Genomic DNA, 20,869 nt, shown 5'->3' on the forward strand with positions numbered 1-20,869 from the left:
AGACAGCCAGAAGGAGGGAAAGTGAGAGAGCAAGGCAGACAGAAAGAGGGAGAACGAGATGACAGAGAGCACGAGAGACTGACAGAAAGCGAGAGAGGCACAGAGAGTGAGAGCAGCAGTGAGGCAAGAGGCAAAAAGAGCCAGAGAGAGAGAGCGAGCGCGCGCGAGGGGCAGAAAGAGCCAGAGAGCGAGCAAGGGGCAGAAAGAGCCAGAGAGAGAGCGAGCAAGGGGCAGAAAGAGCCAGAGAGAGAGCGAGCAAGGGGCAGAAAGAGCCAGAGAGAGAGCGAGCAAGGGGCAGAAAGAGCCAGAGAGAGAGAGAGCGCAAGAGCAAGGGGCAGAAAGAGCCAGAGAGAGCGTGAGCGAGCTAGCAGCAGACAGAAGGAAGAGGCAGACAGAGCGAGAGAGAGTGTGTGTGTGCGTGTGTGCACCACACTGGATGTGAGCTCGGGCTAAACTCAGCACAGGCCGGGGATGGAGCCTGGGCCTTTCCTGCTCTGTTTGTGGGGCTCAGTCCCTCTCTGGGTGAGCTCAGGCTAAAAATCAGCACAGGCCAAGGATGGAGCCTGGGCCTTTCCTACACTGGGCCCCCAATTCACCGTCAGGGCCTTTGAGTGAGTGAGTGAGCGCAGTGCTGGTACCAAGAGAAAAGAGAGATGGGTTGTTATAGAACAATGAGTCTTTATTGACAGTGACAGTTTAAAAACACTCAGGCCTGAGACCGGCTTCAAATCCAACAGACCAGCGCCCCCGGAGTGATGGTTGGCGGGTGGGGGGGGTGGGGGTGGGAAAGAGAGGAATACCAGGTCCCTGGGGGGGCTTCGGTGTTGGGAAGAGTGGGGGCACGCCTCTCATTCGACACAAGCCCTATAAAGTCCGAGCGTCAAGACAAACCACGAAGAGATGGAGCGAGAAACCAAGATGGCTGCCGGTCTGGTCGATCAACTGCAAAAGCTTCACAACTTCGACCGCCCCTGGGACAGTTGAGAGGGTGGGAGTGGCCTTTCTCTGCCCCGAGGGTTGTGGGGGGGGGGGTGGGGAGGGAGGAAACGGACACACGCAGCCAGCCATTCAACCACCTGGGGTGGGTGAGGATGTCACCGTAGCCCATCCAGCTCCGCACAACCAAAGGGCTCTTATTTCTGCTCCCCCCACACCAACTGGACAAAGTGGGCAGAGCCTCACATTGAGATGGCCGGAAATAACTGGGGAGCAATTGGTTAACCAACAGAATGAGATGGAGAGAGATGGCAGGGGAGGGGGGCAAAGAGAGGTCCACAGGATTTCAACTAGGGGCGCTGTGGTTCCTCACCCTCTCTGGTCATACCCCTGGAGACAGACGTCAATGGTCCTCCCGTGAGGTCCCCCGGGGTTTGGGTCGTTACCCCACCCGGGGGTTCAGCAGCTCCATTCCCCTCCCCCCAGGGTGATGGACAGCAATCACCCACCCTCCCCCTTTCACAGCAGACGACATCTCCTCCTCCGAGTCTCCTTCTCTGGTTCCAACGCAGCAAGAATGGCCTCATCAAACACGTTCTTCAAACCTCGCTGAGGGGAGGGGGGAAGATAGAGTTAACACTGAACATTTCCCCCAAACACCCTCGTCTAACCACCTCCTGTATCTGGAGACCCCTCCCTCACACTCCTGTATCTGGGGATGTCCCTCTAACCCCTCCCTCGCACTCCTGTATCTGGGGAGGTCTCTCTAACCCTCTCTCTCACACTCCTGTATCTGGGGATGTCTCTCTAACTCACAATCCTGTATCTGGGGAGGTCTCTCTAACCCCTCTCTCACACTCCTGTATATGGGGAGGTCCCTCTAACCCCTCTCTCACACTCCTGTATCTGGGGAGGTCTCTCTAACCCTCTCTCTCACACTCCTGTATCTGGGGATGTCTCTCTAACTCACAATCCTGTATCTGGGGAGGTCTCTCTAACCCCCTCTCTCACAATCCTGTATCTGGGGAAGTCCCTCTAACCCCTCTCTCACACTCCTGTATCTGGGGAGGTCTCTCTAACCCCCTCTCTCACACTCCTGTATCTGGGGAGGTCTCTCTAACCCTCTCTCTCACACTCCTGTATCTGGGGATGTCTCTCTAACCCCTCTCTCACACTCCTGTATCTGGGGATGTCTCTCTAACTCACAATCCTGTATCTGGGGAGGTCTCTCTAACCCCCTCTCTCACAATCCTGTATCTGGGGAAGTCCCTCTAACCCCTCTCTCACACTCCTGTATCTGGGGAGGTCTCTCTAACCCTCTCTCTCACACTCCTGTATCTGGGGATGTCTCTCTAACCCCTCTCTCTCTCACACTCCTGTATCTGGGGATGTCTCTCTAACTCACAATCCTGTATCTGGGGAGGTCTCTCTAACCCCCTCTCTCACACTCCTGTATCTGGGGATGTCTCTCTAACCCCTCTCTCACACTCCTGTATCTGGGGAGGTCTCTCTAACCCCTCTCTCACACTCCTGTCTCTGGGGAGGTCTCTCTAACCCTCTCTCTCACAATCCTGTATCTGGGGAGGTCCCTCTAACCCCTCTCTCACACTCCTGTATCTGGGGAGGTCTCTCTAACCCCCTCTCTCACACTCCTGTATCTGGGGAGGTCTCTCTAACCCTCTCTCTCACACTCCTGTATCTGGGGATGTCTCTCTAACCCCTCTCTCTCTCACACTCCTGTATATGGGGAGGTCCCTCTAACTCCTCTCTCACACTCCTGTGTCTGGGGAGGCCCCTCTAACCCCTCTCTCTCACTCCTGTATCTGGGGAGGTCCCTCTAACCCCTCTCACACTCCTGTATCTGGGGAGGTCCCTCTAACTCCTCTCTCACACTCCTGTATCTGGGGAGGTCCCTCTAACCCCTCTCTCACACTGCTGTATCTGGGGAGGTCCCTCTAACCCCCTCTCTCACACTCCTGTATCTGGGGAGGTCCCTCTAACCCCTCTCTCACACTCCTGTATCTGGGGAGGTCCCTCTAACCCCTCTCTCACACTCCTGTATCTGGGGAGGTCTCTCTAACCCCTCTCTCACACTCCTGTATCTGGGGAGGTCCCTCTAACCCCTCTCACACTCCTGTATCTGGGGAGGTCCCTCTAACCCCTCTCACACTCCTGTATCTGGGGAGGTCCCTCTAACCGCCGCCCCCCCCCCTCACAATCCTCTGTCTGAACACACAAACTAGGAGGAGTAGGCCATTTGGCCCCTCGAGCCTGCTCCGCCATTTAACAAGATGATGGCTGATCATCGACCTCAACTCCACTTTCCCGCCCGATCTCCATATCCCTCGATTCCCCTAGAGTCCAAAAATCGATCGATCTCCGCCTTGAATATACTCAACGACTCAGCATTCACAGCCCTCTGGGGCAGAGAGTTCCAAAGATTCACAACCCTGAGTGAAGAAATTCCTCCTCATCTCGGTCTTAAATGGGCGACCCCTTATCCTGAGACTGTGACCCCTCGTTCTAGACACTCCAACCAGGGGAAACAATCTCAGCATCTACCCTGTCAATCCCCCTCAGAATCTCATGTTTCAATGAAATAATCTCTCATTCTTCTAAACCCCAGAGAGTATAGGCCCATTCTACACAATCTAGCACAAAGGAAACATAGAAGACAGGAGCAGGAGTAGGCCATTCGGCCCCTCGAGCCTGCTCCGCCATTCAATGCGATCATGGCTGATCATCCAAATTCAGTACCCTGTCCCTGCCTTCTCCCCATATCCCTTGATCCCTTTAGCCTTAAGAAATATATCCAACTCCTTCTTGAATATATTTAATGAATTGGCCTCTACTGCCTTCTGTGGTCGAGAATTCCACAGGTTCACCACTCTCTGGGTGAAGAAATTCCTCCTCATCTCAGTCCTAAATGGCTTACCCCTTATCCTTAGACTGTGACCCCTGGTTCTGGACTCCCCGACCATCGGGAACATCCTTCCTGCATCTAGTCTGTCCAGTCCTGTCAGAATTTTATAAGTTTCAATCAGATCCCCTCTCATTCTTCTAAACTCCAGTGAGTATAAGCCCAATCAACCCAATCTCTCCTCATACGTCATTCCTGCCATCCCAGGTATCAGCCTGGTGAATCTTCGCTGAACTCCTTCCATGGCAAGAACATCCTTCCTCAGATAAGGCGACCAGAACTGCACACAATACTCAAGATGTGGTCTCACCAAGGCCCTGTACAACTGTAGCAAGACATCCTTGTTCCTGTACTCAAACCCTCTCGCTACGAAGGCCAACATACCATTTGCCTTCTTAACCGCCTGCTGCACCTGCATGCTTACCTTCAGCGACTGGTGCACAAGGACACCCAGGTCTCGTTGCACTTCCCCTTCTCCCAATCTATTGCCATTCAGATAATAATCTGCCTTCCTGTTTTTGCCACCAAAGTGGATAACCTCACATTTATCCACGTTATATTGCATCTGCCATGCTTTTGCCCAATCACCCAACCTGTCCAAATCATCCTGGAGTTTCTCGGCATCCTCCTCACAGCACACACGCCCACCCAGCTTTGTGTCGTCTGCCAATTTGGAGATATTACATCCAATTCCCTCGTCTAGATCATTAATATATATTGTGAATAGCTGGGGTCCAAGGACCGATCCCTGCGGTACCCCACTAGTCACTGTCTGCCACTCGGAAAAAGACCCGTTTATTCCAACTCTCTGCTTTCTGTCTGCCAACCAGTTTTCTATCCAAGTCAATACCTTGCCCCCAACCCCATGTGCCTTAACTTTACACGCTAACTTCTTATGCGGGACCTTATCGAAAGCCTTCGGGAAGTCCAAATACACCACATCCACTGGTTCTCCCTTATCTATTTTACCAGTTACATCCTCAAAAAATTCCAGTAGATTAGTCAAGCACGATTTACCTTTTGTAAATCCATGTTGACTTTGTCCGATCCTGTCACTGTTTACCAAGTGCTCTGCTATTACATCTTTTATAATGGACTCTAGCATTTTCCCCACTACCGATGTCAGGCTTACCGGTCTGTAATTCCACGTTTTCTCTCTACCACCTTTTTTGAATAGTGGGGTAACATTAGCTACCCTCCAATCCATGGGTACTGTTCCAGATTCTATCGAATGTTGGAAGATGATCAGCAATGCATCTACTATTTCTAGGGCCACTTCCTTAATTACCCTAGGATGGAGATTATCAGGCCCTGGGGATTTATCGGCAGGGAATTTAAGGAAGATGGTTGTGGTGATGGTCAATCATCACAGCCCCAGGACATCACTGCAGGAGTTCCTCGGGGCAGTGTTTTGCCCAACCATCTTCAGCTACTTCATCAATGACCTTCCCTCCAACATAAGGTCAGAAATGGGGATGTTCGCTGATGACTGCACAGTGTTCAGTGCCATTCGCAACTCCTCAGATAATGAAGCAGTCCATGCCCGCATGCAGCAAGACCTGGACAACGTTCAGGCTTGGGCTAAGTGGCCGGTAACATTCGCGCCACACAAGCGCCAGGCAATGACTATCTCCAACAAGCAGGGTCTAACCATCTCCATTTGACATTCAATGGCATTACCATCGCCGAATCCCCCACCATCAACATCCTGGGGGGTTACCATTGACCAGAAACCTAACTGGACCAGCCACACACATACTGTGGCAACAAGAGCAGGTCAGAGGCTGGGAATTCTGCGGCGAGTGTCTCACCTCCTGACTCCCCAAAGCCTTTCCACCATCTACAAGGCACAAGTCAGGAGTGTGATGGAATACTCTCCACTTGCCTGGATGAGTGCAGCTCCAACAACACTCAAGAAGCTCGACACCATCCAGGACAAAGCAGTCCACTTGATTGGCACCCCATCCACCACCTTAAACATTCACTCCCTCCACCACCGGCGCACCGCGGCTGCAGTGTGTACCGTCTACAAGATGCACTGCAGCAACTCGCCAAGGCTTCTTCGGCAGCACCTCCCAAACCCGCGACCTCTTCCACCTAGAAGGACAAGGGCAGCAGGCGCATGGGAACGCCGCCACCTCCAAGTTCCCCTCCAAGTCACACACCATCCTGACTTGGAAGTATATCGCCGATCCTTCATCGTCGCTGGGTCAAAATCCTGGAACTCCCTCCCTAACAGCACTGTGGGAGTACCCTCACCACACGGACTGCAGTGGTTCAAGAAGGCGGCTCACCAGCACCTTCTCCAGGGCAACTGGGGATGGGCAATAAATGCTGGGCTTGCCAGTGACACCCACGTCCCATAAAAACAAATTAAAAAAAAAAAATCATAGGACAGCCCTCCCATCCCAGGAATCAATCTAGTGAACCTTCGTTGCACCGCCTCCAAGACAAGTCTATCCTTCCTTAGATAAGGAGACCAAAACTGTGCCCAGTACTCCAGGTGTGGTCTCACCAAGACCCTGTACAATTGGAGCAAGACTTCCTCACTCTTATACTCCAATCCCCTTGCAATAAAGGCCAACATGCCATTTGCCTTCCTTATCGTTTGCTGTACCTGCATGCTAACTTTGTGTTTCCTGTACGAGGACACCCAAATCTCTCTGAACACCAACATTTGAAAGTTTCTCACCACTTAAAAAATATTCTGTTTTTCTAATCTTCCTGCCAAAGTGAATAACCTCACATTTCCCTACATTATACTCTATCTGCCGCCTTACTGCCCACTCACTCAGTCTATCTATATCCCTTTGCAGACTCGGTGTTCTCCTCACAGCTTACTGTCCCACCTAGCTTTGTATCGTCAGCAAACTTCGATACATTACACTCGGTCCCTTCATCTAGGTCATTAATATAGATTGTAAATAGCGGAGGCCCCAACACTGATCCTTGCGGCACCCCACTAGTTACAGCCTGCCAACCGGAAAATTACCTTTTTATCCCTACTCTGTTTTCTGTCCATTAACCAATCCACTATCCATGTTAATATATTACCCCTTCCCCATCTGCAAAGACCCTCTCCCTCACTCCTGTATCTGGGGAGGTCTCTCTAACCTCTCTCTCTCACTCCTGTATCTGGGGAGGTCTCTCTAACCCCTCTCTCTCACTCCTGTATCTGGGGAGGTCTCTCTAACCTCTCTCACACTCCTGTATCTGGGGAGGTCCCTCTAACCCCCTCTCTCACACTCCTGTATCTGGGGAGGTCTCTCTAACCCCTCTCTCACACTCCTGTATCTGGGGAGGTCCCTCTAACCTCTCTCTCTCACTCCTGTATCTGGGGAGGTCTCTCTAACCCCTCTCTCACACTCCTGTATCTGGGGAGGTCTCTCTAACCCCTCTCTCTCACTCCTGTATCTGGGGAGGTCTCTCTAACCCCTCTCTCTCACTCCTGTATCTGGGGAGGTCTCTCTAACCCCTCTCACACACTCCTGTATCTGGGAAGTCCCTCTATCCCCTCTCTCACACTCCTGTATCTGGGGAGGTCCCTCTAACCTCTCTCACACTCCTGTATCTGGGGAGGTCCCTCTAACCTCTCTCTCACACTCCTGTATCTGGGGAGGTCTCTCCAAACTCTCTCTCACACTCCTGTATCTGGGGAGGTCGCTCTAACCCCTCTCTCACACTCCTGTATCTGGGGAGGTCCCTCTAACCCTCTCTCACACTCCTGTATCTGGGGAGGTCTCTCTAACCCAACTCATACTCCTGTATCTGGGGAGGTCCCTGTAACCCAACCGCATTGGCTATTCTCCCCTTTGACCCTCAACTCTTGCCCCAGGTCTCACCTGCGTCAGAGCCGAGCACTCGACGTATTTGACGGCTCGCAGCTCCCGGCACAGTTTGTCCCCGGCCTCACTGCTGATTGACTTCTGTTTGTTCTTGGCCAGTTTCTCGATGGTGGAGGGGTCGTCCCGGAGGTCAATCTGCGTCCCGACCAATAGGAAGGAGGTCTTCGGACAATGGTGGCCAATCTCAGGGACCCACTGAAGAAGAGACAATTGAAGTCAGGGAGGGGGTGTGTCGGGGACGGGCGCGCACAAGGACACAGAGGCAGGGGTCCTGTGGGAACAACCCCCCCCCCCCCCCCCCTCAATAGTCAGCACCCTCGGGGTGGGGGGTAAATTAAATATAACGTACCTTTTCTTTGACATTCTCAAAGGAGGACGGAGAAACGACGGAGAAACACACGAGGAAGACATCGGTCTGAGGATAACTCAACGGTCGCAGACGGTCATAATCCTCCTGACCTAGAGAGAGAGAGAGAGAGAGAGAGTGCGCGCGAGCGCGAGCCAGAGCGAGAGGGCGAGCCAGAGAGAGAGCGAGCGCGAGCCAGACAGAGAGAGAGAGAGAGTGAGCGAGCGAGCGAGCGCGAGCCAGAGAGAGAGAGAGAGACAGCGAGCGTGAGCGCGAGCCAGACAGCGAGCGTGAGCGCGGGCCAGACAGCGAGCGTGAGCGCGGGCCAGACAGCGAGCGTGAGCGCGGGCCAGACAGCGAGCGTGAGCGCGGGCCAGACAGCGAGCGTGAGCGCGGGCCAGACAGCGAGCGTGAGCGCGGGCCAGACAGCGAGCGTGAGCGCGGGCCAGACAGCGAGCGTGAGCGCGGGCCAGACAGCGAGCGTGAGCGCGGGCCAGACAGCGAGCGTGAGCGCGGGCCAGACAGAGAGCGTGAGCGCGGGCCAGACAGAGAGCGTGAGCGCGGGCCAGACAGAGAGCGTGAGCGCGGGCCAGACAGAGAGCGTGAGCGCGGGCCAGACAGAGAGCGAGCGCGGGCCAGACAGAGAGAGAGCGAGCGCGAGCCAGACAGAGAGAGAGCGAGCGCGAGCCAGACAGAGAGAGAGCGAGCGCGAGCCAGACAGAGAGAGAGCGCGAGCCAGACAGAGAGAGAGCGCGAGCCAGACAGAGAGAGAGCGAGCCAGACAGAGAGAGAGCGAGCCAGACAGAGAGAGAGCGAGCCAGACAGAGAGAGAGCGAGCCAGACAGAGAGAGAGCGAGCCAGACAGAGAGAGAGCGAGCCAGACAGAGAGAGAGCGAGCCAGACAGAGAGAGAGCGAGCCAGACAGAGAGAGAGCGAGCCAGACAGAGAGAGAGCGAGCCAGACAGAGAGAGAGCGAGCCAGACAGAGAGAGAGCGAGCCAGACAGAGAGAGAGCGAGCCAGACAGAGAGAGAGCGAGCCAGACAGAGAGAGAGCGAGCCAGACAGAGAGAGAGCGAGCCAGACAGAGAGAGAGCGAGCCAGACAGAGAGAGAGAGCCAGACAGAGAGCGAGCCAGACAGAGAGCGAGCCAGACAGAGAGCGAGCCAGACAGACAGAGAGAGAGCGAGCCAGACAGAGAGAGAGCGAGCCAGACAGAGAGAGAGCGAGCCAGACAGAGAGAGAGCGAGCCAGACAGAGAGAGAGCGAGCCAGACAGAGAGAGAGCGAGCCAGACAGAGAGAGAGCGAGCCAGACAGAGAGAGAGCGAGCCAGACAGAGAGACACAGAGAGCCAGAGCGAGAGAGAGGGCAAGAGAGAGAGAGAGCGAGAGGTTAGTGAATTTGCACCATTTCTTTCGCCAATCCGTTGACCTACCCCCCCTTCCTCACTCTTGATCAATCTTTCTCCGGCTGTGAATGACCCCGCTGCACCTCCGCCCTCCCCATCATCCTCATCGGACAGAGGGGTGGTGACTCTCTGGGAGCCTCGGACACCCTTTAGAAACGGGCTGTGCCCAGGGGAGCCATGACCCCAGTCCTGCACCGTGACCCTCAGCCCTTCTTCTGACCCACACAGTGACCCCGACCTTCCCCCGAGCCCCTCCTTACCTGCGGTGTCGAACAGCCCCAATGTGTACGGTTCACCTCCAATCATTACCGTGACGGCATAATTATCGAAAACCTGGGAAGGACAGATTGGAAGAGGGGTTAGTCAGCTCGAAGACAAGGCCGTACTCTGTCCACTACCCTCGATCACCAGAATTCTCTCCCTCAGCCCCTTCAATTTCCTCCAAGTTCTGCACCGCATTCCTGCCCATCTGTTATTGATATACCTATCAATTCATTCCATGAAAAGCGACGAGTTAAGACAGTAACTATAGGTTTTTATTGGCTAAATAACAGAGCCCACCCTCGTGGGTGATCGGTTCCAACAAGGAAGAATACTAGCCAGTCACCTTTATACCTGGGCAAGCAGGCGGAGCCATGGGCGGAGTCAGCTGAGGTATGCCTAGGTATAACAGCGTGCGTGGCAAGAGGTAACCTTGTGTAGTGATAACAACAGTGTAAACAGTGATAACAACAGTGTAACAATAGTGAACGGTTGTGAACGATAACAGTGGTTTACCACATTCACCCCTTGTTTAAAATTGAGTCCAGCGGGGTGAAGTGTACTACCAGTTCGTGTATGTCAGTCTATCAGGAGGCCTCGTAAGCCTTTCTGATCGGCACAGCAGCGGCGGCGGTGGTGCAGTATCCGATGTTAGTGCTGGTGTCTGCGTGGTCGACGAAGGCTCCTGGGGTTCCGGCATGCCGCATACAGGAGCTGGATTTGGGGGAGTGGTGGGGGATAACAGTGGTATCTCAGGGGTGCCCGAGGGTGCGAGGTCTCGCAAGGAGACTCTGCCCTCCCGCCCGTCTGGGTATGCCACATAGGCATACTGGGGGTTGGCGTGCAGGAGGTTCACCCTCTCGACCAGGGGATCCGTTTTATGGGTCCTCACGTGCCTCCGCAGTAGGACGGGCCAAGGAGAAGTCAGCCATGTCGGTAGCGAGGTTCCTGATGTGGACTTCCTGGGGAAAACGAACATTTGCTCATGAGGGGTGGCATTAGTGGCAGTACAAAGCAGTGACCGGATGGAATGGAGCGCTGCCGGGAGGACTTCCTGCCAGCGAGAGGTTGGGAGGCCCTTAGACTTTAGGGCTAAGAGGACGGCCTTCCAAACTGTCGCGTTCTCTCTTTCCACCTGGCCGTTCCCCCGGGGGTTGTAGCTGGTGGTCCTGCTCGCAGCAATACCTCTCGCGAGCAGGAACTGGCGAAGTTCCTCGCTCATGAAGGATGAGCCCCGGTCGCTATGTATATAGTTCGGGAACCCGAACAAGGCGAAGAGGTCGTTCAGGCATTTGATGACCGTGGTACTGGTCATGTCTGGGCAGGGGAAGGCGAAGGGGAAACGGGAGTACTCATCAATAATGTTGAGGAAGTACACATTACGGTCAGAGGACGGGAGGGGCCCCTTAAAATCGATGCTCAAGCGCTCGAAGGGGCGGGTGGCCTTGATCAGGCTTGCTCTGTCCGGCCTATAGAAATGCGGTTTGCATTCGGCACAGGCTTGGCAGTTCCTGGTCATGGTCCGGACCTCCTCGATGGAGTAGGGCAGGTTGCGGGCCTTAATGAAGTGGTAAAGTCTAGTGACCCCGGGGTGGCAGAGGTCGTTGTGGAGGGTCCGCAGTCTATCAACTTGCGCGTTGGCGCATGTACCTCGTGATAGAGCATCTGGGGGCTCGTTGAGTTTACCAGGCCGGTACAAGATATCATAATCATAGGTGGAGAGCTCGATTCTCCACCTCAAGATCTTGTCGTTCTTGATTTTGCCCCTCAGCTTGTTATTAAACATAAAAGCAACCGAACGCTGGTCGGTGAGGAGGGTAAATCGTTTGCCTGCCAGGTAATGCCTCCAGCGTCGTACTGCCTCCACGATCGCCTGGGCCTCCTTCTCGACAGAAGAGTGTCGGATCTCAGGGCCCTGGAGGGTCCTTGAGAAGAAGGCCACAGGTCTCCCCGCCTGGTTAAGGGTTGCAGCTAGGGCGAAGTCGGATGCATCGCTCTCCACTTGGAAAGGGATGGACTCATCCACTGCGTGCATTGTGGCCTTCGCAATGTCTCCTTTTATGAGGGAGAAGGCTGCGCACGCTTCTGCTGTCAGGGGGAAGGAGGTGGACTTCATGAGGGGTCTGGCTTTGTCCGCATAATTGGGCACCCATTGGGCATAGTAAGCGAAGAGCCCCAGGGTTCTCTTCAGTGCCTTTTGACAGTGGGGAAGGGGAAGCTCCATGAGGGGGCGCATTCTTTCAGGGTCGGGGCCGATGACTCCGTTCTCTACTACGCAGCTGAGGATGGCGAGACGCGAGGTGTTAAACATACATTTCTCCTTATTGTAAGTGAGATTCAGCCGTTGGGCCGTACGGAGGAATTTCTCCAGATTAACATCATGGTCCTGCTGGTCGTGGCCACAGATGGTGACGTTATCTAGATAAGGAAACGTGGCCTGCAGCACGTTCTGGTCAACCATCCGGTCCATCTCCCTTTGGAAGACCGAAACCCCGTTGGTGACGCCGAAGGGAACCCTAAGGAAGTGGTAGAGGCGGCCATTCGCCTCGAAGGCGGTATACTGGCGGTCCTCAGGGCGGATAGGGTGTTGGTGATAGGCCGACTTAAGGTCGATGGTGGAGAATACCCGGTACTGTGCAATCTGGTTGACCATATCAGATATGCGGGGAAGGGGGTATGCGTCCAGCTGGGTGTACCGGTTTATGGTTTGGCTGTAGTCGTTGACCAGGCGGTTTTTATTGCCGGTCTTAATGACTACGACCTGGGCATGCCAGGGGCTGGTGCTCCCCTCGATGATGCACTCCTTCAGGAGACGCTGCACCTCAGAGCTAATAAAAGCTCTGTCCCCGGCGCTGTACCGCCTGCTCTTGGTAGCGACGGGTTTACAGTCGCGGGTGAGGTTGGCGAACAGGGAGGGAGGCGGGACCCTGAGGGTGGATAGGCCGCAGGTGGTACGTGGCGGGCGGTTTAAAAGCTGCTGGTTGTAGACTGAGTGGGGGGAGGGGTCCACCGTATGCCAAAGTGACACTTTGAAAGTGGGATTGGAAATCCAGCCCTAGTAGGACGGCAGCGCAGAGCTGGGGCAGGACGAGAAGTTTAAAGTTTTTATATTCCGTGCCCCTAACCGACAGGGTCACCACACAGTATCCGCTGACGTCTGTTGAATAGGACTTCGCCGCCATCGAGATCCGCTGGCGCGTTGGCCGGACAGTGAGTGAGTAGCAGCGCACCGTGTCTGGGTGAATAAAACTCTCCGTGCTCCCGCTGTCGAACAGGCAGGTCGTGGCGTGGCCGTTTACTTCGATGTCCATCATGGACTTGGACAGATGATGCGGGAGAGCTTGGTCAAGCGTGACGGAGGCCAGTGTATGGCTGAGTGAGCTGCTGTAGTCGGCAGGTGAGGCGGTGGTCGGGTCTGGAGACAAGGTGGCGGCCGAGTGCGGCGAACAAAATGGCGGCGCCCATGACGCGGATCCCCACGGAGGTCGAAGTTGGACAAAATGGCGGAGAAGATGGCCGCCCCCACGACTCACATGAGGCACTGCTGGCGTCTGTGGCTTTCCCCCTGCAGGCGTTTGCGAAGTGGCCTTTTTTTTTCGCATCCGGAGCAGGTCGCGTTCCTTGCAGGGCAGCGCGCCCTTTGATGTCTCGCCTGGCCACAGAAATAGCAGCTGGCGGCCCGATCGCGGGGCTCCGCTGCCGCAGCAGGTCCCGAGGGTGGCGGTCCCGATCGATTCCGGGACACCGACGCCGTAGTAGGTCCCAGGGGCGGCGGTGCGAGGGGTATTGCGGCCGAAGTCGGGCCCGAGTCCCAGGGTCGCGCAGCACTGTACCCGGAGTACGCCTCGAGGTCCCGATGGGCCACTTCCAGGGAGCGAGCGAGGGCTGCAGCTGCTTTCAAGCTGAGGTCCTTTGATTCGAGCAGTCGGACCGAAGGCCTTTCACGAAGGCATCACGGATATTTCCTTCAGCATGTTGTGCAGCCGATACAGCTTTAAAGTCACAGTCCCTGCCGAGTGTTTGTAGCGCTCGTAAAAATTCATCTACAGACTCTCCTGGCTGTTGCGAGCGGGATCTTAGGAGATGTCTGGCATACATTGAATTTACTGGGCTCCGGTACTGCTCTTTTAGCAGGTCGAGGGCCTCCTCGTATGTAGCAAGGTCCCGGATGAGTGCAAATACTTTAGGGCTCGGCTGGGCGGTCAGAACTCTTAGTTTGTCGGCTTCCGCTGGCACGCCGGAGGCTACCAGGTAGGATTCAAAGCAGCTCAGCCAGTGATCGAAGTCGAGGGCTGAATTCGCTGCCTGTGGATTTAGATCCAGGTACGGCGGTCGGAGGGCTCGCAGCCAAGTCGGCTGCTGGGGCTGTTGTAGCTGGCCGTTTGGCTGCTCCAGTCCATTCATTTCAAAATTTAGACAATAAAATTGATATACCTATCAATTCATTCCATGAAAAGCGACGAGTTAAGATAGTAACTATAGGTTTTTATTGGCTAAATAACAGAGCCCACCCTCGTGGGTGATCGGTTCCAACAAGGAAGAATACTAGCCAATCGGTCACCTTTATACCTGGGCAAGCAGGCGGAGCCATGGGCGGAGTCAGCTGAGGTATGCCTAGGTATAACAGCGTGTGTGGCAAGAGGTAACCTTGTGTAGTGATAACAACAGTGTAAACAGTGATAACAACAGTGTAACAATAGTGAACGGTTGTGAACGATAACAGTGGTTTAACACAGTTCTCTTAACCCCTCACGCCAAGTGTCCCCCCACCCCCGGGACACTCAAACCCCACCACCCACTAGATCACCAGCTCAAGAGGTCTTTCTTGTATCACTGACCAGGAAAATTCCATCAACACTCCACTGACCCTTCACCCACCCCCCCGAGCCACCTCCTCCCCTCCCGACACTTCACCCCCCTCAGAACCCGCCTCCTCCCCTCCTGACCCTTCACCCCCCAGAACCAGCCTCCTCCCCTCCCGACAGTTCACCCCCCTCAGAACCAGCCTCCTCCCCTCCTGACCCTTCACCCCCCAGAACCAGCCTCCTCCCCTCCCGACACTTCACCCCCCTCAGAACCAGCCTCCTCCCCTCCCGACACTTGACCCCCTCAGAACCAGCCTCCTCCCCTCCCGACCCTTCACCCCCCAGAACCAGCCTCCTCCCCTCCCGACACTTCACCCCCCTCAGAACCAGCCTCCTCCCCTCCCGACACTTCACCCCCCTCAGAACCAGCCTCCTCCCCTCCCGACACTTCACCCCCCTCAGAACCAGCCTCCTCCCCCCCCGACCCTTCACCCCCCCTCAGAACCAGCCTCCTCCCCTCCCGACCCTTCACCCCCCAGAACCAGCCTCCTCCCCTCCCGACCCTTCACCCCCCAGAACCAGCCTCCTCCCCTCCCGACACTTCACCCCCCTCAGAACCAGCCTCCTCCCCTCCCGACCCTTCACCCCCCTCAGAACCAGCCTCCTCCCCTCCCGACCCTTCACCCCCCCCAGAACCAGCCTCCTCCCCTCCCGACCCTTCACCCCCCAGAACCAGCCGCCTCCCCTCCCGACCCTTCACCCCCCTCGGAACCAGCCTCCTCCCCTCCCGACCCTTCACCCCCCTCGGAACCAGCCTCCTCCCCTCCCGACCCTTCACCCCCCCTCAGAACCAGCCTCCTCCCCTCCCGACCCTTCACCCCCCTCGGAACCAGCCTCCTCCCCACCCGACCCTTCACCCCCCTCGGAACCAGACTCCTCCCCTCCCGACACTTCACCCCCAGAACCAGCCTCCTCCCCTCCCGACACTTCACCCCCCAGAGCCAGCCTCCTCCCCTCCCGACCCTTCACCCCCGAGCCAGCCTCCTCCCCTCCCGACACTTCACCCCCCGCCCTCAGAACCAGCCTCCTCCCCTCCCGACCCTTCACCCCCCCCCAGAACCAGCCTCCTCCCCTCCCGACCCTTCACCCCCCAGAGCCAGCCTCCTCCCCTCCCGACCCTTCACCCCCTCAGAACCAGCCTCCTCCCCTCCCGACACTTCACCCCCCTCAGAACCAGCCTCCTCCCCTCCCGACCCTTCACCCCCCTCAGAACCAGCCTCCTCCAGTCCCGACCCTTCACCCTCAGAACCAGCCTCCTCCCCTCCCGACACTTCCACGCCCCCCCATAAAACTCTCCTCCGACCCAGAAACCGCCACGCAACCCTTCACCCCCCTCAGAACACACCCCATGACCCTTCGCCCCCTCCCGACCACCCCCCCCAGAACCCGCCTCCTCCCCTCCCCAGAACCCCCGCCTCCTCCCCTCCCCAGAACCCCCGCCTCCTCCCCTCCCCAGAACCCCCGCCTCCTCCCCTCCCCAGAACCCCCGCCTCCTCCCCTCCCCAGAACCCCCGCCTCCTCCCCTCCCCAGAACCCCCGCCTCCTCCCCTCCCCAGAACCCGCCTCCTCCCCTCCCCAGAACCCGCCTCCTCCCCTCCCCAGAACCCGCCTCCTCCCCTCCCCAGAGCCCGCCTCCTCCCCTCCGGATCATTCTGCCCCTTCAAAACCCGCCGCCTCCCCTCCCGACCCTCACCCCCCCCCCAAAACTCCACCACCCCCCTTCCCCCAAGCCGCCTCCTCCCCTCCCTATCCTTCACCCCCCCCACCCTTCTCCTCCACTCACCCCCACCTGAACCAGCCTCCTTCCCTCCCGACCCTTCGCCCCCTCCTCCCCTCCGGACCCTTCACCACCCTCAGAACCAGCCTCCTCCCCTCTCAACCCTTCAACCCCCTCAGAACCCGCCTCCTCAGAACCAGCCTCCGACCCTTCACCCCCTCCTGCCCTCCCCCCAGAATCCGCCTCCTCCACTCCCGACCCTTCACCACCCTCCTCCCCTCTCGACCCTTCAACCCCTCTCAGAACCCGCCTCCTCAGAACCCGCCTCCGACCCATCACCCCCTCCCTCCAGAACCCGCCTCCTCCCCTCCCGACCCTTCACCCCCCTCAGAACTCACCTCCTCCCCTGAAGAGACAGAATCGCCATAGATCCCGCCACCTCCCCTCCAAACCCGCCTCCTCCCCTCCCAGTCCTTCACCCCTCTCAGAAACCGCCTCCAACCCTTCATCCCCTCCTCCCCGAACCCGCCTCCTCCCCTCCCGACCCTTCACCCCCCTCAGAACCCGCCGCCTCCCATCCCGACACTTCACCCCACCCCGAACCCGCTTCCTCCCCTCCCGACCCTTCACCCCCCTCAGAACCCGCTTCCTCCCCATCCGACCCTTCAGACCCCCTCAGAAGCCACCTCCTCCCCTCCCGACCCTTCAAGCCCCCAGAACTGTCTCCTCCCCTACCGACCCTTCACCCCCTCCCCCCAGAACCCGCCTCCTCCCCTCCCGACCCTTCGCTCCCTTCAGAACCTGCCCCCTCCCGACACTTCACCCCCTTCTCCCCTCCCCCCAGAACAGTCTCCTGCCCCGCCGACCCTTCACCCACTCCAGACCACCTCCCCGACACTTCACCCTCCAGAACTGCCTTCTCCTCTGAATAGTCTCCTCCCCAGAACCAGCTCCCCGACCCCCCACCACCAGAAGAGTGTGTCTGTCTGTCGTGAGATCAGGCTAATGCAGCACAGGCCGGGGATGGAGCCTGGGCCTTTCCTGCTCTGTGTGCGTGTGGGGGGGTCTCAGTCCCACACCAGGTGAGAGATCAGGCTCACAGAGATCAGGAGCTTGAGCACAGAGCTTCGAGACAGGGCTGGGAGAACGCAAATGCAGTGGATCGCAAGCAGAGTGGAAGAATTTGGCGAGAGCAGGAAAGTGGTTGAGACGTCCAACTGAAAAGCAGGAGTGGAGCCACAGAACCCACGGTCTCTAAGTTAATAGGCACAAGAGCGGAACTGGGAGAGGAGCAGCCAGAAATACAGGTATGCCCGAAAGCCCAGTGAGAGAGCAAGCATCAGGGAGCGAGGTAAAAAAAAAAACACTAAAGTGACGACAGCACAGGGAGGGAGCTGACTGGTGAGTAGCTGGTGAGTGCTTTTTAAAAAAAAAAAACTTGAGTTTATTTCTGTTAAGTTTACTTAATAGTCTATTAAGTAGAGGTATGGCAGGGCACCTCAGTCCTGTGGAATGCACATCCTGCGCCATGTGGGAACTGTCCTGGACAACCACATGTACAGGAAGTGCCGTCGGCTGGAAGAGCTCGAGCTCCGGGTTTCGGAGCTTGAGCAGCAGCTGGAGTCACTGCGGTGCATCCGTGAGGCGGAGAGCTCAGTGGATAGCACATTTCAGGAGGTGGTCATAACAGTGTGCCGGCAGAGAGGGAATGGGTGACTGCCAGACAGGCAAGGAGGGCCAGGCAAGGAGGGCCAGGCAGGTAGTGCAGGAGTCCCCCGAGTGCATCTCACTCTCTAACCAGTCTGGCGAGTGTGATGATTCCTCTGGGGAGTACAGCCAGAGCCAAGTCCATGGCTCCACGGGTGGCTCAGCTATACCCGGGGGGGGGGGGGGGGGGGGGGGGGGGCAGGAGGAAGATCGGGAGATCAATATTGGTAGGGGATTCGATAGTTAGGGGAACAGACAGGTATTTCTGCAGCCGTAGACGTGACCCCAGGATGGTACGTTGCCTCTCTGGTGCCAGGGTCAAGGATGTCACCGAGCGGTACCAACGACATAGGTTGAAAGAGGGATGAGGTCCTGCAAGCAGATTTTAGGGAGCTAGGAAGAGAGATATTAAAAAGCAGGACCTCAAAATGTAGTAATCTCCAGATTACTCCCGGTGCCACGAGCGAGTGAGTATAGAAATAGGACAACAGAGCAGATGAATGCGTGGCTGGAGAGATGGTGCAGGAGGGCGGGCTTTAGATTCCTGGGACCAGTTCTGGAGGAGCTGGGACCTGTACAGGCCGGACAGGTTGCACTGCAACAGAGCCGGGACCAGGGACCAATGTCCTCGCGGTGGGGGTGGGGGGGGGTTGCCAGTGCTGTGGAGAAGGGTTTAAACTAAATTTGGCAGGGGGGTGGGCACCAGGATTGGAATCTAAGATTGGCAGACAAAACTGTAAAGGCAGCCCATTGTTCAATTAAAGAGGAGATGGTTCAGGTACAGTCGAGGTACATTCCCACAAAGGGGAAAGGTAGGGCAACCAAAGTCAGCTCCCTGGATGACGAAAAAGATAGATAGAGAGTAAGATGAAGCAGAAAAAGGGGGCGTATGAAAGATGTCAGGTTGAGAATCAGGCTGAATATAGAAAGTTCAGAGGGGAAGTGAAAAAGAAAATAAGAGGGGCAAAGAGAGGGTAGGAGAATAGATTCGCAGCCAACATAAAAGGAATCCAAGTCTTCTATAGACATATAAATAGTAAACGGGTAGTAAGAGGAGGGGTGGGGCCGATTCAGGACCAAAAAGGAGACCTACGCATGGGCAGAGGGCATGGCTGAGGTACTGAACGAGGACTTTGCATCTGTCTTCACCAAGGAAGAGGATGCTGCCGTAGACACAGTGAAGGAGGAGGTAGAGGAGATACTGGATGGGATAAGAATTGATAGGAGATACTAGAAAGACTGGCTGTACTTAAAGTGGATAAGTCACCAGGACCGGATGGGATGCATCCTAGGACACTGAGGGAAGTGAAGGAAGAAATCGCGGAGGTACTGGCCATAATCTTCCAATCCTCCTTAGATACAGGGGGTGGTGCCAGAGGACTGGAGAATTGCAAATATTACACACTTGTTTAAAAAAGGGTGCAAGGAAAAACCCAGCAACTACAGGCCAGTCAGTTTAACCTCAGTAGTAGGGAAGCTTTTAGAAACAATAATCAGGACAAAGTTGACAGACACTTGGACAAGTGTGGATTAATTAAGGAAAGCCAGCACGGATTTGTTAAAGGCAAATCGTGTTTAACCAACTTGATCGAGTTTTTTGATGAGGTAACAGAGAGGGTCGATGAGGGCAGTGGGGTTGACGTGGTGTACATGGACTTTCAAAAGCCGTTCGACAAAGTGCCACATAATAGTCTTGCCAGCAAAGTTGAAGCCCATGGAATAAAAGGGACAGTGGCAGCACGGATACGGAATTGGCTAAGTGACAGGAAACAGAGAGTAGTGGTGAACGGTTGTTTTTCGGACTGGAGGAAGGTACACAGTGGTGTCTCCCAGGGGTTGGTACTCAGACCACTGCTTTTCTTGATAAATATTAATGACTTGGACTTGGGTGTACAGGGCACAATTTCAAAATCTGCAGATGACACAAAACTTGGAAGTCTAGTGAACAGTGAGGAGGAGAGTGACAGACTTCAAGAGGACAGACAGGCTGGTGGAATGGGCGGACACGTGGCTGATTAATTTAACGCAGAATATGTGAAGTGATACATTTTGGTAGGAAGAATGAGCAGAGGCAATATAAACTAAAGGGTACAATTCTAAAGTGGGTGCCTGAACAGAGAGACCTGGGGGTAAATGTGCACAAATCGTAGAAGGTGGCAGGGCAGGTTGAGAAAGCGATTAAAAAAGGATACGAGACCCTGGGCTTCATGAATACAGAAACAAGGAAGTTATGATGAACCTTTATCAAACACTGGTTCGCCTCAACTGGAGTATTGTGTCCAATTCTGGGCACCGCACTTTAGGAAGGATGTGAAGGCCTTAGAGAAGGTTCAGAAAAGATTTTCGAGAACGATTCCAGGGATGAGGGACTTCAGTTGAGTAAATCATGAGGGGTCTGGACAGAGTAGATAGAGAGAAACTGTTCCCATTGGCGGAAGGGTCGAGAACCAGAGGACACAGATTTAAGGTGATTGGCAGAAGAACCAAAGGCGACATGAGAAAAAACCCTTTTACTCAGCGCGTGGTTAGGATCTAGAATTCACTGCCTGAAAGGGTGGTGGAGGCAGACTCAATCGTGGCTTTCAAAAGGGAATTGGATAAGTACCTGAAGGAAATATTTGCAGGGCCACAGGGAAAGGGCGGGGGAGTGGGACTCGCTGAAGTGCTCTTGCAGTGAGCCGGCACGGGCTCGACAGGCCGAACGGCCTCCTTCTGCGCTGTAACCATTCTATGATGCTAACTCAGCACTAGGCCGAGAACAGAGCCTGGGCCTTTCCTGCTCTGTGCGAGGGAACACTTACCGTCGGGACGTACTCCGAGGGAAACTTGTTGGTGGTGTAGGAGATCAGCAGGCAAGTCTTCCCAA

At 55.8% G+C, this 20,869-nt stretch overlaps 1 protein-coding gene across 1 annotated transcript; it reads right to left on the bottom strand.

Annotated features, from left to right (window-relative positions):
* Positions 1-658: 658 nt before the first annotated feature.
* On the bottom strand, positions 659-20,863 carry LOC147091309 (cell division control protein 42 homolog). Its single transcript, XM_085976732.1, has 5 exons — positions 20,805-20,863; positions 9,714-9,786; positions 8,051-8,160; positions 7,699-7,896; positions 659-1,545 (listed from the first exon to the last, which is right to left on the bottom strand). Exons 2-5 carry the CDS (start codon positions 9,757-9,759, stop codon positions 1,456-1,458), a joined length of 444 nt encoding a protein of 147 aa, XP_085832858.1. The 5' UTR covers positions 9,760-9,786; positions 20,805-20,863; the 3' UTR covers positions 659-1,455.
* Positions 20,864-20,869: the final 6 nt, after the last annotated feature.

The sequence above is a fragment of the Somniosus microcephalus genome, unplaced genomic scaffold (assembly GCF_052327205.1).
Source record: "Somniosus microcephalus isolate GS21.2 unplaced genomic scaffold, FLI_Smic_1.0 unresolved_chr3, whole genome shotgun sequence".
Classification (NCBI taxonomy): domain Eukaryota; kingdom Metazoa; phylum Chordata; class Chondrichthyes; order Squaliformes; family Somniosidae; genus Somniosus; species Somniosus microcephalus.